At 45.0% G+C, this 16389-nt stretch overlaps 1 protein-coding gene across 5 annotated transcripts in view; it reads right to left on the reverse strand.

Moving 5' to 3' along the window:
* Rbl1 (RB transcriptional corepressor like 1) overlaps positions 1 to 11487 on the reverse strand; it is an 84094-nt gene extending 72607 nt beyond the window's left edge. For 4 of the 5 annotated variants that reach the window (XM_045156680.1, XM_045156682.1, XM_045156681.1 and 1 more), the window contains exons 1-2: positions 11329 to 11487; positions 2762 to 2895 (exon numbers count right to left, since the gene is read on the reverse strand). In XM_045156680.1, the coding sequence (XP_045012615.1) occupies positions 2762 to 2895; positions 11329 to 11487 (293 nt within the window). The remainder of the gene's footprint in view (positions 1 to 2761; positions 2896 to 11328) is intronic. The other variant, XM_045156683.1, reaches the window with a different exon arrangement.
* Positions 11488 to 16389: the final 4902 nt, after the last annotated feature.

Here is a 16389-nt window from a genome sequence, read left to right on the forward strand (position 1 = left end):
TGGAAAAAAAGAAAAAGAAAAAGAAAAAAAAAATCAGCCCTTGATTCCTGCTGCTGACTTCGGACAATGTTCTGTTTCAGGTTCGGGGACCAAGTTGCCCCTGTTGGCCAGAAAAGCACTGGATGCCACTGCCAGGGTGCTTGCTTGCCCGGAGCTGGCAAGAATACTAAGTTTGCCATCCCTGCCAGGCCATCCACAGTGGAGACAGACTTGTGATGCAAGTCTGTCAAAACAGATTCAGGGGCCTCACCCTCAGCACCCCTGACCCTACGGGCTGAGCAAGAGGCCTGAGAACGCTCATGTCAGGAAGCCCTCCACGCTGACGCTGCCAGTCCCCAAACGACATCGAGTGGAATTGACTTAGATGGTAATAGGACAATAACACACCTTGGACAGAGCCCAGGGCAACAGTGGACTGATGGTCATGGGGTGTCCCGTCCATCACTACAAACTGGTAAGAGTTAAAGAGAAGTGTGAGACCTGGACCCTCCATCCCCAGAGGGAAGTCCTGGGGAGACAGGGAAAGCCTATACCCTGGCTTCCAAGCAGCTACCGAAGATCCCCAGAGAACAAAAATGGATCAGATTATACTAAGTGAGGTAACCCAGGCCCAGAAAGCCAAGCGCCACATGTTCTCCCTCATATGTGCATCCTAGCTACAGATGGTTGGGCTTCTGCGTGAGAAGGAAAATACTTAGTAGCAGAGGCCAGTAAGTTAAAAAGGAGACATAAAGGGAAGAGAAAGGAAGGGAGGAGGGTACTTAATAGGTTGGTATTGTATATATGTAAGTACAATGATTGAGATGCGGAGGTAATATGATGGAGAATGGAATTTCAAAGGGGAAAGTGCTTGGGGGGGGGGGAAGGAGGGTATTACCATGGGATATTTTTTATAAGCATGGAAAATGTTAATAAAAATTGTGAAAAGAAAAAAATAATAGAAATAAAAATAAAATTAAAAAAATGGAAAAAAAATAATAAGGGCTGGACCAAGCCAAATGAGCCAATGGGTGCAATAGTGACATGTCTGTCATGTTGGAAATGAACTGTCCTCTAATTGGACTGGAGGCCTGCTCCATGGGAGGGAATACATCCCTGATACTGAGAACCTAAAACAGGGGTGGTCATGAGCCCTAAGGGTGTACCATCTGTTGCTGTCTGACTAAATGTATATACTATGCTCAACAAACTGCCCAGTAAGCACTTCTCTTAATATTCATACCCATATATTAATGCTACTCTCACTTTTGGTATAGAAGCTTCTCTTTTTATTTAAAAAAATTTTTTTTGTTTATTTTTATTTGTTTGAGAGTGACACAGAGAGAAAGAGGCAGATAGGTAAAGAGAGAGAGAGAGAGAATGGGCGCGCCGGGGCCTCCAGCCACTGCAAACGAACTCCAGACGCGTGCGCCCCCTTGTGCATCTGGCTAACGTGGGTCCTGGAGAATTGAGCCTCGAACCAGGATCCTTCGGCTTCACAGGCAATCGCTTAACCGCTAAGCCATCTCTCCAGCCCGAAGCTTCTCTTTTTAGATAGCAGTGACCTTGGGATGACTCAGAAGGCATCATGGTGCTGGTAAGAAGTGGCAGAGGAGTGCTCAGCACTGAAATATCTCTATCACACCTTCCAAGGCTCAGGGTCCATTGCGGAAGAGGTGGCAGAAAGAATGTAAGAGCCGAAGGAAGGGTAGGACTCCTTACAGCGTGCTTCTCCAGACACAAAATGGCCTGGATATCCATGACCTCACAGTACCTGACACCACCTACACAAGACCATCATAAGAGGAGGAAAATATGATGACATCAAAATAAAAGAGAGACTGATTGAGATGGGGAAGGGATATGATGGAGAATGGAGTTTCAAAGGGGAAAGTGTGGGGGGGAGCGCATTACCATGGGATATTGTTTACAATCTTGAAAGCTGTTAATAATAAATAAATTAATAAGGACTGGGGAGATGGCTTAGCGGTTAAGGTGCATGCCTACGGAACCTAAAGACATTGGTTCAATTCTCCAGGTCCCACATAAGCCAGATGCACATAGTGGCACATGCGTCTGGAGTTTGCAGAGGCTAGAGGCCCTGGCGCACCCATTCTCTTGTTATCTGTCTTTAATAAGTAAATAAATAAATATTTAAAAGTTTAAAAATAAAATAAAGATTAAATCCCATTAAAACATTTCTTCAAGGTAGAGGGCCTAATGCTTATGTAACTTGTTTTAAATGAACGAGAAAGAAGTAGACACCTTTCTTAGAGAAAGGTAAAATCACACACAGCATGTAAGGCAAAGTGTCAGTAACAGCTGAATCTAGGTCAAGGGTCTATGGGTATTATTTTCACTTTTCACATTTTTACAATTTTTCTATAATCTTGAGATTATTTTCAAATTTAGAAAAATTTAATGACCAAAAACATAGCCCAAAACAATTTAACACAGAGGTCTTTGAGTCAGAATTTGAAGATGGAAGGCAGAGATGCAATGTAAGATTGAGAAAGAACATGTATGCCATACTTGGGACTGAGGTCAAATGATTTATAAACAGAGAAATTAAATTCAGGACTTCTGCCAGGTGTGATGGCACACACCTTTAATCCCAGCACTTGGGAGTCTGAAGGAGGAGGATCGCTGTGAGTTCAAGGCCACCCTGACATTACGTAGTGGATTTCGGGTCAGCCTGGCCCAGAGCAAGACCCTAGCTTCAAAAAACAAAAGAAAACAAATTTAGGACTTCTACAACATTTGAATAATCAATATACTTTACCTTAACTTAGCTGAACGTAGAATTCTGGTGAGTGAAACACAGTTTCCTTCCATAATACCCTTTCCAACTGTGGGGATAACGCTTTTGCGGCACGCGACATACAAGGAGCATGCTAACCAGTGTCTAACTTCTCCCTGTAGAAAAAAAGACACCAGCAAAATGGAGACATGCTAAAATACTTGAACCAGGAGAGGTCTTAGGATTATCTGGCCTAAGTTTCCTTCTATAGATAAAGGCAGAGAAATGAATTTAGTTGCAAAATTGTGTACCAAACTCCTGTGTTATCAGGACTAGAACATGCAAAGCCAGGATGAATCTGAAAATAGCTCTCACACCCCAAATTTATTATTTATTTATTTATTCATTCATGTTTGTGGGAGTGTGATGGCCTCTTGCCTCTGCAAATGAATGCCAGATGCCTGTGCCATTTTTTTGTGTTTGGCTTTACATGGGTAATTTGGTAATTGAATCTGGCTGGCAGGCTTTGCAAACAAGTGCCTTTAACCACTGAACCATCTTCCCAGCCATCCAGAAGAGTTCTACTAGAATTTCTTAGTATTAAATAAATGACTACTATGTGCTCAATCCTAAACTGAACATCTATATCACCCGCTCCAATACTAAGAGAACATCATGGAAGAGGGGGCAGAAGAATGTAAGGGCTCAGGATGGGGAAGAGTGCAATGGAATGCTGTCTTCTGGACACAGGTCCACTTACACTCATGAGTGTGCAGCAGCTGTGGTTGATCCTGGGAACAATCGATCAGAGGATGGATTGAGAAAGGTCTATGAAACCCATGCCTCCCACAGGACCTACTGGCAGCTCCTGATGGCTAGGGGAGGGGAGGCTGTGTTCTCCAGAAGTGCAGCCACCAGCAACTTGCCCAGTCTCAGTAAATAACAAATAACCCCTCACCCATGTTCACGTTCATGCAAGCAACCCTTGCATGGACTTAGAGGGTCTCTCTCTCTCTCTTACACACACACACACACACACACACACACACACACACACAGGAAGAGACTAGGAAGAACAGGCTTAGCAGTAGTGGCAGGGGGACAGGAGAGGGTAAGGAAAATGAATATGATCGTAACATGTTATAGGGCTGGAGGGATGAATTAGTGGTTAAGGCACTTGCCCGCAAAGCCAAAGGACCCAAGTTTGATTCCCCAGGGCACACATAAGCCAGAAGCACAAGGAGGTGCATGTGTCTGGAGTTCTTTTACAGTGGCTGGAGACCCTGGTATGCCCATTCTCCGTCTCTGTGTGTGTCTCTCTCTGTGACCCTTTCAAATAACTAAACTAATCAAATAAAAAACACTATATACATGTTTTATGTTTATTTATTTATTTGACAGAGAAAGAGGGAGAGAGAGAGAGAGAGAGAATGGACATACCAGGACCTCCAGCCACAGCAAACGAACTCCAGACGTGTGCGCCCCTTGTGTACCTAGCTAACATGGGTCCTGGGAAATAGAACCTTTGGCTTTGCAGGCAAATACCTTAACCACTAAACTATCCCTCCAGCCCAAAAACAAAATTTTAAAATGAGGAAAACTTCTATTAGCTTCCTCAATCTGGCCTTGAAGTAGTTCCTTTCTACCATTTTAACACTTAACTTATTTGAGAAGAGACAGAGTGGGTGCACCGGGGCCTCTCACTACTGCAAACAAACTCCAGAGGCATGCGCCACTTGTTGCATCTGGCTTGACATGGGTACTGAGGAATCGAACCTGGGCCATCAGGCTTTACAAGAAAGCACCTTTAGCCGGGTGTGGTGGTACACGCCTTTAATCCCAGCACTCAGGAGGCAGAGGTAGGAGGATCGCCATGAGTTCAAGGCCACCCTGAGACTACAGAGTTAATTCCAGGTCAGCCTGGGCCAGAGTGAGACCCTACCTCGAAAAACCAAAAAAAGAAAAAAGAAAGCACCTTTAACTGCTGAGCCATATATATATTCCCAGTTCCCTTGCTACCATTTTAGTTTTGTGTTTATTTTTAACCAGTCTAGCAGAGAAAAGAAAGAATACAAAGTTGGCAAGAGGGCTGGAGAGATGGCTTAGCAGATAAGGCACTTGCCTGCAAAGCCTAAAAAAAAACCTATGTTTGACTCTGCAGTAAACCAGATGCACAGTGATATAAACACACAAGTTCACACATGCACACAGTGTGCACATCCGGAGTTTGACTGAAGTGGCTGAGACCTTGCCTCAAAAAAAAAAAAAAAATCAATAAAAGGGGCTGGAGAGATGGTTTAACAGTTAAGGTGCTTGCTTGTGAAGCCTAAAAAACTCATGTTCAAAATCTAGGTCCCACATAGCCAGATGCAGTGATGCAAGCACACAATGTTGCACATGCACCACAGGGGGGCGCTGCACCTGGAGTTTGTTCACAGCTGCTGAAGGTCCTGGCATGCCCACACCCATTCTTTCTCTCTCTCTCCCTTCCTCCCCCTCCCCCCCCCTCTCTCTCGCAAAATAAATTTTAAAAAGTTGGGTTTTTTTTATTTAAAGGAGCTGGGTGTGGTGGTGCATGCCTTTAATCCCAGCACCTGGGAGGCAGAAGTAGGAGGATTGCCATGAGTTTGAGACTACATAGGGAATTCCAGGTCAGCCTGGGCTAGAGTGACACCTTGCCTCAAAAAAGACAGACACAGGGCTGGGGAGATGACAAAGGATTGAGAAAGCACTTGTCATGCAAGCTTGAGTACCTAAATTTGTATCCCCGAGTCCCACATAAGAGCTGGAAGTCCTGGAGGGCTTCTGTAATCCCAGCATGCTGACAGTGAGATGGGAGCAGCTCATGCATCAATTTATCAATGAACACGAGAAGAGAAGAGACTCCTTTCTCAGATGAGGTGGAGGGCAAGGGCTGACACTGGAAAGCTGTCTTCTGACCTCCACACATGTAGCAAGCCTCTAACCTGCTGGGCCCTCTCACTAGCCCCAAGACCAGATTTTCAGAAACATACAAAAGGTTGATGAAAGCCAGGTATGGTGACTCATGCCTGTAATCCCAGCATTTGGGAGGCAAAGGCAGGAGGATTTGCTCTGAGTTCGAGGCCAGCCTAGAATTACAGTGAGTTCCAGGTCAGCCTGGGCTGGAATGAGACCATGCCTTGAAAAAGCCACACACACACCCTCAATGGATGGGGTGGGGAGATGGCTCGGCAGTTAAAGGCACTTTCTTGAAAGCCTGCCGACCCAAGTTCAATCCTTAGTGCCCACATAAAGCTGGACACAAAGTGGTGCCTGTGTCTGAAATTTCAAAGAGCTTATGGCAATGGTAGGTAGAGACAGAAGAATCTAGAAGTTCTCAAGCAGCATTTGTAAGAGAAACCTTGTCTCAAAAGAAGGTGGAAGGAGAGAAAAAATACCTTGAGACTGTCCTCTGACCTCCACATGCATGCCATGGCACATGTATCTCATACTCACATACACTTATTTTCTTTATACAAATAAAACATAAAAAGTTGGAGCCCTAATCCCAGCACTTGGGAAGAAGAGGTAGAAGGATCGCCATGAGTTCGAGGACACCTAGAGTCTACATGAGTTCCAGGTCAGCCTGATCTAGAGTGAGACCCTACCTCGAAAAACAAAAAACAAAAGAGAACACACACAAAAAAAGATAAAATAAAATAACTGGAAAAATTGGACTGGAGAGATGGCTTAGAAGTTAAGGCGTTTGCCTAAGGACCGAGGTTCTGTTCCCCAGTACCAATATGAAGGCAGATGCACAAGGTGGAGCATGTGTCTGGAGTTTGTTTTCAGTGCTAGAGGCCCTGGTGTACCCATCCTTTCTCTTTCTCTCTCAGAAGTAAATAAGTAATAAAAAATCTTTTTAGCTGGGTTTGGTGGCACACACCTTTAATCCCAGCACTTGGAAGGCAGAGGTAGGAGGATTGCCATGAGTTAGTTCAAGGCCACCCTGAGGCTACATAGTAAATTCCAAGTAAGACAGGGATAGAGCAAGATCCTACCTCAAAAAACAACAAGGGCTGGAGAGATGGCTTGGTGGTTAAGGCACTTGCCTACAAAGCCAAAGGACCCAGGTTCAATTCCCCAGGACTGACGTAAGGCAGGATGCACACATCTGGAATTCACTGACAGTGGCTGGAGGCCCTGGCATGCCCATTATCTCTCTCTCTCTCTTTTGTGTGTGTGTATGTGTGTGCCTATTTTTCTCTCTCTCTCAAATAAATAAATTGATAAAAATATTTCTTGCGTCAGGTATGGTGGCACATGCCTTTAATCCCAGTACTTGGGAGGCAGAGGTAGAAGGATCGCTATGAGTTCGAGGCCACCCTGAGAATACAGAGTGACGTTCAGGTCAGCCTGGGCTAGAGTGAGACCCAACCTTGAAAAAAGAAAAACAAAACTATATATATATTTATTGCATTAACTTAAAAGTGGTGAGTAAAAATGAATGACTGTCAATAAAGCTAAAACCCAGTATTACTACTTGAAAGCAAAAAGGGTCTTATCTGCTCAAAGCACTAAAGGAGACAGGTAAGCTTGTGGTTGAATATTTATAGATTTGGGAGTAGCATCAAAGTAGTCTGTGAATACAGGGTACAGCTTGAAATGCTGGCAAGATAGAGAAAATAGAAATACTAGTTATTGTTTTGGGGTTTTTCCTTAAACAAAAGTTAACTATATTACTTATTCTAGTTCTGAGAGCTAGAGTTAGAATTACAAAGATGGTTTCTGACATCGCAGATCTCCAGGTCTAGACCTAAGAATACCAACAAAAACTATTCTCTATAATTAGTAAAAATATAGGCTGTAAGAAGAATTAAAGAGAAAGCATTGTGGGAAAATATAGTGTAGTAACTGACTTTGGCCAGAAGTCAAGAAAGTCTTTACAAAATGAGATTTTAGCTGGATATGGTGGCTCTCGCTTTTAATCTCAGCACTCAGAAAGCTAAGGTAGGAGGATCACAGTAAGTCTGCAGCCAGCCAAGGCTACAGAGTGAGTTCCAGGTCAGCCTTGGCTAGAGTGAGACCTTGCCTCAAAGCAGGAAAATACTTAAAATTGTTAAGTGACAAATTATCAAAATAAGTGGGGAGTGAAGGAAAATGGAAGCAAGGGTTTGTCTGCTGGATTAGAAAAGAGTGAGAACTGAGGAGAGGGGTTTTAAGAAGCAGTAGAGAGACAGGAAAATGCCTTTATTCCAAGTGCCTTTTACCAAAAAATAAAAGAAAAAAAACTAAATGTTGGATAGAATACTCATAGATTCTGAATTCATACATCTGTGGGTTTTTTTTGTTTGTTTGTTTGTTTGTTTTGTTTTTTTGATTTCTGAGGTAGGGTCTCATTCTGGCCCAAGCTGACCTGGAATTAACTATGCAGTCTCAGGGTGGCCTCCAATTCACGGTGATCCTCCTACCTCTGCCTCCTGAGTGCTGGGATTAAAGGTGTGTGCCACCATACCCAGCTTTCTTTCTTTTTTATTACTTTTGTTACTTATTTATTTGCAAGGAGAGACAGTGTGAGAGAATATATGGGTACACCAGGGAAGGGCCTCTTGCCGCTGCAAACAAATTCTAGACACATGTGCCACTTTGTGGATTTGGTTTTACATGGGTACTAGAGAATTGAATCCAGGCCAGAAGACTTCGCAAGCAAGTGCCTTTAACCTCTGAGTCATCTCCCCAGCCCTATTTGTGTTTTCTAAAGCAACATTTTAGTATGTTAATAAGCACTTCCTAGCCATAGATTTAATCTTCAATCTTCCCGGTGGGTAGGGCTGAAGGGAAAGCTTCCAGGAAGAGTGAATGACAGCAGAAAACACACAACTTGGAACGAGCTTGCCATACTTAAGAATCCGACACAGAGGCCAGGCACGGTGGCATAGGTCTTTAATCCCAGCATTCAAGAGGAGAGGCAGATAATGACCAGAGTTAAATTCCCTAGTACCCACGTAAAGCCAGATGGACAAAGTGGCACATGCATCTGGAATTCGTTTGTAGCAGGTTGGAGGCCCTGGCACGCCCATTTCTCTCTGTCTCTCTTCTCTGTATTTCTCACTGCTTGCAAATAAAAAAAAAATTAAAAAAAAAAAAAAGAGGAGAGGTAGAGGTAAGAGAATCGCTGTGAGTTCGAGGCTAACCAAAGACTACAAAGTGAACTCCAGATCAGTTGGTCAGCCTGGGCTAGAGTGAGACCCTACCTCAAAAAACCAAAAAGAAAAAGAATTTCAGGGCTGGAGGGATGGCTTAGCAGTTAAGGCATTTGCCTGCAAAGCCAAAGGACCCAGGTTGGATTCCCCAGGACCCACGTTAGCACAAGGGGGCGCACGCGTCTAGAGTTCATTTGCAGTGGCTAGAGTCCCTGATATGCCCATTCTCTCTCTCTCTCTCTCTCTCCCCGCTCTTTCTCTGTCAAATGAATAAATAAATAAATAATTTAAAAAAAAAACTAAAAAAAAAAAAAAGAAAAGAATTTGAGACAAGTATCTGGTTTGAGTGTTTTGGTTATAATTTGTGCTCAATAAATGTTAATTCAGTGAGACCAAATGAAACCCTGAGATATCAGAAAGCTTTCTCAAGAGTGCCAAAAATCAATGCTTTCAACTGAGAAGCCATTAATTCATATCCTCCTTTACTTTCTTATTCTTCTCTCTGCTTTAAACAGTTATGCCTCCTTCTAATGACAAGCATTATCCTTAATTCCATCTATTCAGTCCTAATCTGGAAACACATGAGTTCCTCTCAGATTTTTTTTTTAATCTCATATGTAGACATACACATGAAGTCAATTTCAAATTTCCTACTCTATGCCTTTGGACCCAATAATTATTTCATTGGCTGTTGAGTCAGAGGAACTCCCTGTTCAGCCCTTATGGATAACGAGAGCCTGCGCACATATGGCTATTGGGGCAATATGGTGAAATTCAGTCACACATTAGTATCCCCAGGGAATTGACTCCAGGACCCCAAAGGATACTAAAATCCAGGATGCTGAAAATGTCAATGTCAAGCCAGGCGTGGTGGCTCACGCCATTAATCCCAGCACTTGGCAGGCAGAGGTAGGAGGATATATGTGAGTTCAAGGCCAGCCCAAGACTAGACTGAATTCCAGGACAGTCTGGGCTAGAGCAAGACCCTACCTCAAAAATAAATAAATAAATAAAATAGCAATGCCAGCTAGCTGTGGTAGCATATGCCTTTAATCCCGGCACTTGGGAGGCAGAAGGAGGAGGATCACTGTGGGGTGGAAGCCAGCCTGAGACTACACCATGAATTTCAGGCCAGCCTAGAATTTATGATCATCCTCTAGGAGGGTTGAAATCATCTCTAGATTACTTGACTAGCTGCTATGTAAACTGTCCGTGGAATGACAAGTCTATACATGCTCAGTACAGATGCAATTGCTTTCTAAATGTTTTTGATCTACTAAACCTAACAGAAAGGGATTCCACGTGCAATTACAGTTCTGTTTCTATACTAGGTTATATACAATGGTTTGTCTTCAGATCGTATAAATATTTTATACTTTTACTATACTAGTTTATGCCTGTTTGGGACCTGTATTAGAATGACCTTAGGGCAAGTCAGTCAAACCTCTGAATTTTGATATTGTCAACAAGAAAACAGGCATAATATTCAGTTCTGAAAACAAAAGAATTTTTGGAAAAGAATTGATAACGATGAACTTTCATTCATTTTACCCAGCCAGCTAAACATCGGGATAAACAACCTGTCACAGACAGTGGGGCTGAGATAAACTTCCCGGGTATTGGCTTGGATCAAACAACTGTAGGGTGCCCTGCTACAAAGTAAAGTTAACTCACTGCCGCACCCAGCGAGGCGGAAGGGTTGGAGTGTTAAAATGGCTCAGACAGTCCTGAACCTGGCTCCATCACTAACTATGTGACCTTGGTCACTGAACTTAACCTCTCCGTTTCCATTTCTATGCCATGGGAATCATAGGACGTGTTTAAAAAGAAAGAAGAAGAAGAAAACCAAAATAAATAAAAAGAAAGAAGAGCCGGGCGTGGTGGCGCAGGCCTTTAATCCCAGCACTGGGGAGCCGGAGGTAGGAGGACAGCCTTGAGTTCGAGGCCATCCTGAGACTACATAGTGAATTCCAGGTCAGCCTGGGCTCGCGCAAGACCCTACCTGCAAAAAGGCAATAATAGTAAGGTGGGACGACCTGAGAACAGAGCAGCGGTGTTTTTGGCACTCAACTCACTTTATCATTCTGTGTGTGCATGCAGTTAAAGCAAGTCTCAAAGCCATCGGTGGCCCTCAGTGCCCGGGGTGGGGGGCGGTGCAGAAGATGGTCGGAAAACCTGGAGTCTATCATCGGGACCCCGGGAGTGACAGTGACACACGACCCTGGGGCGAAGCCGCTCCTTTTCAGTTTCCCCGCCTCGAAACCAGCCAGGTGGGCTTGACTTGAGCTCCACCGACCCATCCCGCGGCGCCGAGACCGGGTGGTGGAGAAACTCCCACCGCCCCTCTAGGCCGGGGCCGGGGCCGGGGCCGGGGCCGGGGCCGGGGGCGGGCCGGGGGTGGGGCCTGGCGAGGGTCGCGCCCGCCGCCCACCTGCCGCCGCTCACCTCCAGGCTGTAGTTACCCCGGATGGCCGTGAAGTGGTCCAGCGCTTCGGCCGCGCTGTCCTCGTCCAGGTTCAGCTCCTGGCACAGCGCCTGCAGCGCCTCCCTGGCCGCCGCCGCGACCCCCGCCGCCCCCTCGGCGTGGGGCTCATCCTCCAACATCCTTCGGCTCCCGAGCGGACGACGAGTCCCGAGTTTTTCCCCCCACCGTCCCAACCAACCAACCAAACCCCTCGGCTTCCTCCCCCCTCCTCCCGGGGCGCTACCCACAACCCCCCGCGACAAAAGCGCGCGAAAACCGGCCGCTTCAGATCGTTTCTTCCTGACCGTCTGCCTCCGCTTTGCTGCTCAAAAAAAGTCCCCCCTCCGCCTTTTTTGTTTGTTTGCTTGCTTTTTGTTTTTTAAAGCTCCTCCTTTGCAGCTCTCTAGTCAGGCTTTCTTCGGAAGTGTGGAGAGAAGATGGACCTCGGGCTCTTTAACGACCGACTCGGCTTCGGCCCTTTGCGTGCAGCGGGGATGGAGGGGGCGACGGGCAGAGGCGGGAGCGGAGGGATCCTCGCAGCGAGCGCTGGCCGCCGGCTCCGTGGGCTGCGCGGGGCGAGGCTAGGGGCCGGCCAACCTAGCTCTAGCCCTCCCCGTGCCCTGGAGGCCGTAAGCTTTAGGGTTGTCGCTCCTCCAGGCCCACTGCGCCCCGACCCTTGAGTTGGTGGCGGGAGCAGCAGAGTGACCCCCTGACGTTGTGAGCGCCTCTTGGGGGGCTCCCGGCACGTGCCCGGAGGGTGGTCTGCTCAAAGGACCGCTGGAGCAAGGGTATTAGGGGGCCATCTCCCCCCCAACTCCACATCTGAATCACTGAAAGGGCACCCTTAGGTAGCTCACTGAACTCTGGGAACTGACCCACTAAGTAGTCATTTCAGGCATAGCGTTGACCTGAAACCAAAAAGATGATTTTAAAAGGTAAGTGTGGGACTGGACACATGGCTTAGCGGTAAAGGGACTTGCCTGCAAAGCCAAAGGACACAGGTTCGATTTCCCCAGGACCCGTATATAAGCCAGATGCACCAGGTGGCGCATGCATCTGGATTTCCTTTTGCAGTAGCCAGAGGACCTGGTGCGCCCATTCTCTCTCTCCCTGCCGGCCCCCTCTCTCTCAAATAAATTTTTTTTTTTTTTTTTTTTTTTTGAGGCAGGGTCTCGCTCTAACTCAGGCTAACCTGGAATTCACTAGGTAGCCTCAGGGTGTCCTCAAACTCAAGGTGATCCTCCTACCTCTGCCTCCCAAGTGCTCTGATTCAAATAAATAACTTTCTAAGAAGGTAAATCAGAGCCTGTCACTCAGGATCCTTTAGTGGACTCCTCTTGTCTTTGAAATATAGACGGTGAGAAAATTGAGATATGAAGTAAAACTACTCTGTAGTTAGTCTGGAGGGTGAGAGAAACGACAGTGTTTACTAGAACAGGAGAATGTCAGCAAATGAGTGGTCATGGGCAACAGCAGGCACAGAGGCTGAAGAACATGGCTCAGCTGAGAATCAAGTCATGACCTTTCTTTTCATCGCTCCTGCCTGGAAGCTAAATGAAGCAGGACCTGAGAGAAGCTCTGCCGAATGGAAAATAAAGCAACCGTGTCATAGAGAGTTGAGATAAGTAAAAGTCTGGAAGAGCCAGTGAAAAGTATCACTAGCCCTGCCAAGTTTTGGTTTGTTTGAACTTTTTGTTTGTTTGTTTGTCTTTAATGTTTTTTTTCAATTTGAGACAGAGAAGGAGAGAAGAGAATGGGTACACAAGGACCTTCAGCCACTACAAATGAACTCCAGATATGTGTGCATGTGCAACTTTGTGCATCTGGCTTATGTGGGTCCTGGGGAATCAAATCTGGGTCCTTAGACTTTGCAAGCAAATGCCTTAACCGCTAAGCCATCCCTCCAACTCTCCCCTCCCCCGTTTTTTTTCCAATGTAGGGTCTCACTCTAGCCCAGGCTGACCTGGAATTCACTGTATAGTCTCATGGTGGCCTCAAACTCACCATGACCCTCCTACCTCTGCCTCCCAAGTGCTGGGATTAAAGTTTGCACCACCATGCCCAGCTTGTTTGATCTTTTGAGACAAAGTCTTGCCATGTCACAGAGTCTGGCCTTGAACTCATGATCCTCCTGCCTCAGCCTCCTGAGTGCTATGATTATAGGCATGTGCCACCTTTTCCTCTTGATGGTCAGGCTTCAGTTCTACAGGACCCACCACATAAGCCAGATGCACAAGGTGGCATATGCTTCTGGAGTTCTTTGCAGTGGCTAGAGGCCTTGGCATGTCCATTCTCTCTCTCTTTATGTGTATATCTGCCTCTTTCTCAAATAAATAATTTTAAAAAACCTTTTCATTTCTTCATTCTACAAATGTTTACTAAATGCTGGCTGTGTGTAAGATTCTGCTTCTTCCTGACACTTTCAGATCAAGTACACTTGAATGAGGGGCGTTGCTGGCTTTGGGATGATCTAAGAACAAAAGGAGCAGTTCTCCAGAGTGCTCCACTAAACAAACAAAAGCTGAAAAATGCTGCTTCTCCCAGGAACTGACTGGATCTAGGCCTTTGAACTATAGATTTTCAGTAAGTCATGTGTTGTTTACATGAAGCCTTTCATTTTCATCTGCTTTTCTTTTTTTTTGGGGGGGGGGTGGATTTCAAGGCAGGGTCTCACTCAAGTTTAAACTGACCTGGAACTCAATCTGTAGCCTCAGACTGGCCTCAGCCTCCACCACCCTGGATTTCATCTTGATTACCTCTAACTCCTAGTCAATCACTTTCTCCTAGGGCTTTTCCCTTTGCTTTGTTATATTTTCATTTCATATATTTGTTATATGGCGTGTGTCATGTGTGTTCTCTCCCCCCCCCATGTGTGTGTGTGTCCCTCTCTGCTTGCAAACCAAAAAAAAAAAGTGGGCTGGAGAGATGGCTTAGCAGTTGAGGCGCTTGCCTGCAAAACCCAAGGACCAAAGTTCTACTCCAGATCCCAAGTTAACCAGACACACAAAGGTGAGGCAAGCTCAAGGTCACACATGCCCACTAGCTGGCACAAGCATCTGGAGTTCAACTTCAGTGGCTGAGGTCTTGGCACACCAATTCTCTCTCTGTGTCTCTTAAAAAAAAATCTATCATGTCACTCATTTCAATCTTCAGGGGTTCACTACTAGCCAGTTAGACCAAACTCAGCATTGCTTACTCTCATGTTCTATTTTTCCTTCTTCCAAGGCATGCCCATGTGACACAAAATTTAGCTTTTCTGAGTAGAAAAAGGAGTATGGGTAACAACAGATTTCCTTTGCTTTTCATTGTTGATCCAGATACACATGACTGTTTCTATTTTGAACTTACTGTGTGGCAGCATCTATGATTAGACTCCCTGTTGTGGTTTAATATTTCAGAGCTTCCCACAGCAAGTGCTCAAGGCTTAAGCTCTTTAGAGCCTCCAAGATTAAAAAGATTATAGCATACCCTCTCCCAAATGTAATTCAAAATACAAACCATTCTAAAGCATAAAAAGATAAGAAAATATAATAATGTTCCAATTAGGTTTTCCAAGGTGCCCATTTCATTTTTAAATTATTTGAAAACTGTGGAGGGGGGAGTGCTGGAAGATAGCCTAGTAGCTAAATGGAGCTTGCTTAAAAATCCTGATGGCCCGGGTTCAATTCCCCAACCACCCACATTAAAAAAAAAATTTTTTTTTGGTCTCTCACTTCCTACATGTCCCTCTTAGGAAACACTGATCTTCTAACTGTCAGAAAACAAGTGTGGGGAGAGCTGATCTCACCATCTCTACTTCTCTTACCCTGACGCACACATTCTCATTCTCTCCCTTTCCTTCTCTCTGTGTGTGTGTGTGTGTGTGTGTGTGTATGTGTGTGTGTGTTGTGTTTCTGTCTACTTGTAAGTAAATAAAAAAATATTTTTTAAAAGAATGGGGCTGGAGAGATGGCATAATGGTTAAGGCACTTGCCTGTGTAGCCTGAGGACCTAGGTTTGACTCCCCTGGTGCTCCCATTCATTCTCTCTCTCTCCCTGTCTCTGAAATAAATAAATAAAATTTAAAAGAATAGATCCAAGCCAAGATTGGTGGCATGCCTTTAGTCCCAGCACTCTGGAAGCAGTGTTTGAGGCTGTGAGTTTGAGGCCAACCTGGGGCTACAGAATGAGTTCCAAGTCAGCTTGGGCTAGAATGAGTCCTTACCTTGAAAATAAACAAACAAAAGAGCCACCAGGTGTGTGGCGCACACCTTTAATCCCAGCACTTGAGAGGTAGAGGTAGGAGGATCACCATTAGTTCCAAGCCATTTTGAGAGTACATAGTGAATTCCAGGTAAGCCTGAGCTAGAGCTAGACCCTACCTTGAAAAATGCAATGAGAGAGAGAGAGAGAGAGAGAATGGATATACTTAATGATTATAAATATATGTGTACCTGCATAAAATATCTCTGGACTTACATTAAAAATTAGGAACAGTAGTTGCTCATGGGACAGGGAATTAGCTGAGATAGGCAGAAGGGAATTTACCTTTCACTATATATCTTTTTGTGTTTTTGAACTTTATACTTTACAAAATATGTCATAAAAATAAACCACTACACACATACACACACACACACACACACACACACATATACATATATCAAGATATTTTTACTACCTTTAGAAAATATTTATTTATCCATTTGCAAGGAGAGAAAAGAGAAAGAGACAGTGAGAATGGGCACACCAGGGCCTCTAGCCATTGCAAATGAACTCCAGATGCATGCACCACCTTGTGTATCTGGCTTTACATGGGTACTAATGAATTTAACATAATCTGAATTGTTAAGCTTTTACAGGCAAGCGCCTTAACTGCTCAGTCATCTCTTCACCCCTTTACTACTTTTTTTTCTTTTTTTGCTAGGTAGGGACTCACTCTAGCCCAGGCTGACCTGGAATTCACTATGTAGTCTCAGGCTGGTCTCGAACTCAGTGATCTTCCTTCTTCAGCCTCCTGAGTGCTAGGATTAAAGGTGTACGCCACTATGCCCAGTTCTGTT

This window comes from Jaculus jaculus, chromosome 8, assembly GCF_020740685.1.
Source record: "Jaculus jaculus isolate mJacJac1 chromosome 8, mJacJac1.mat.Y.cur, whole genome shotgun sequence".
Lineage (NCBI taxonomy): Eukaryota > Metazoa > Chordata > Mammalia > Rodentia > Dipodidae > Jaculus > Jaculus jaculus.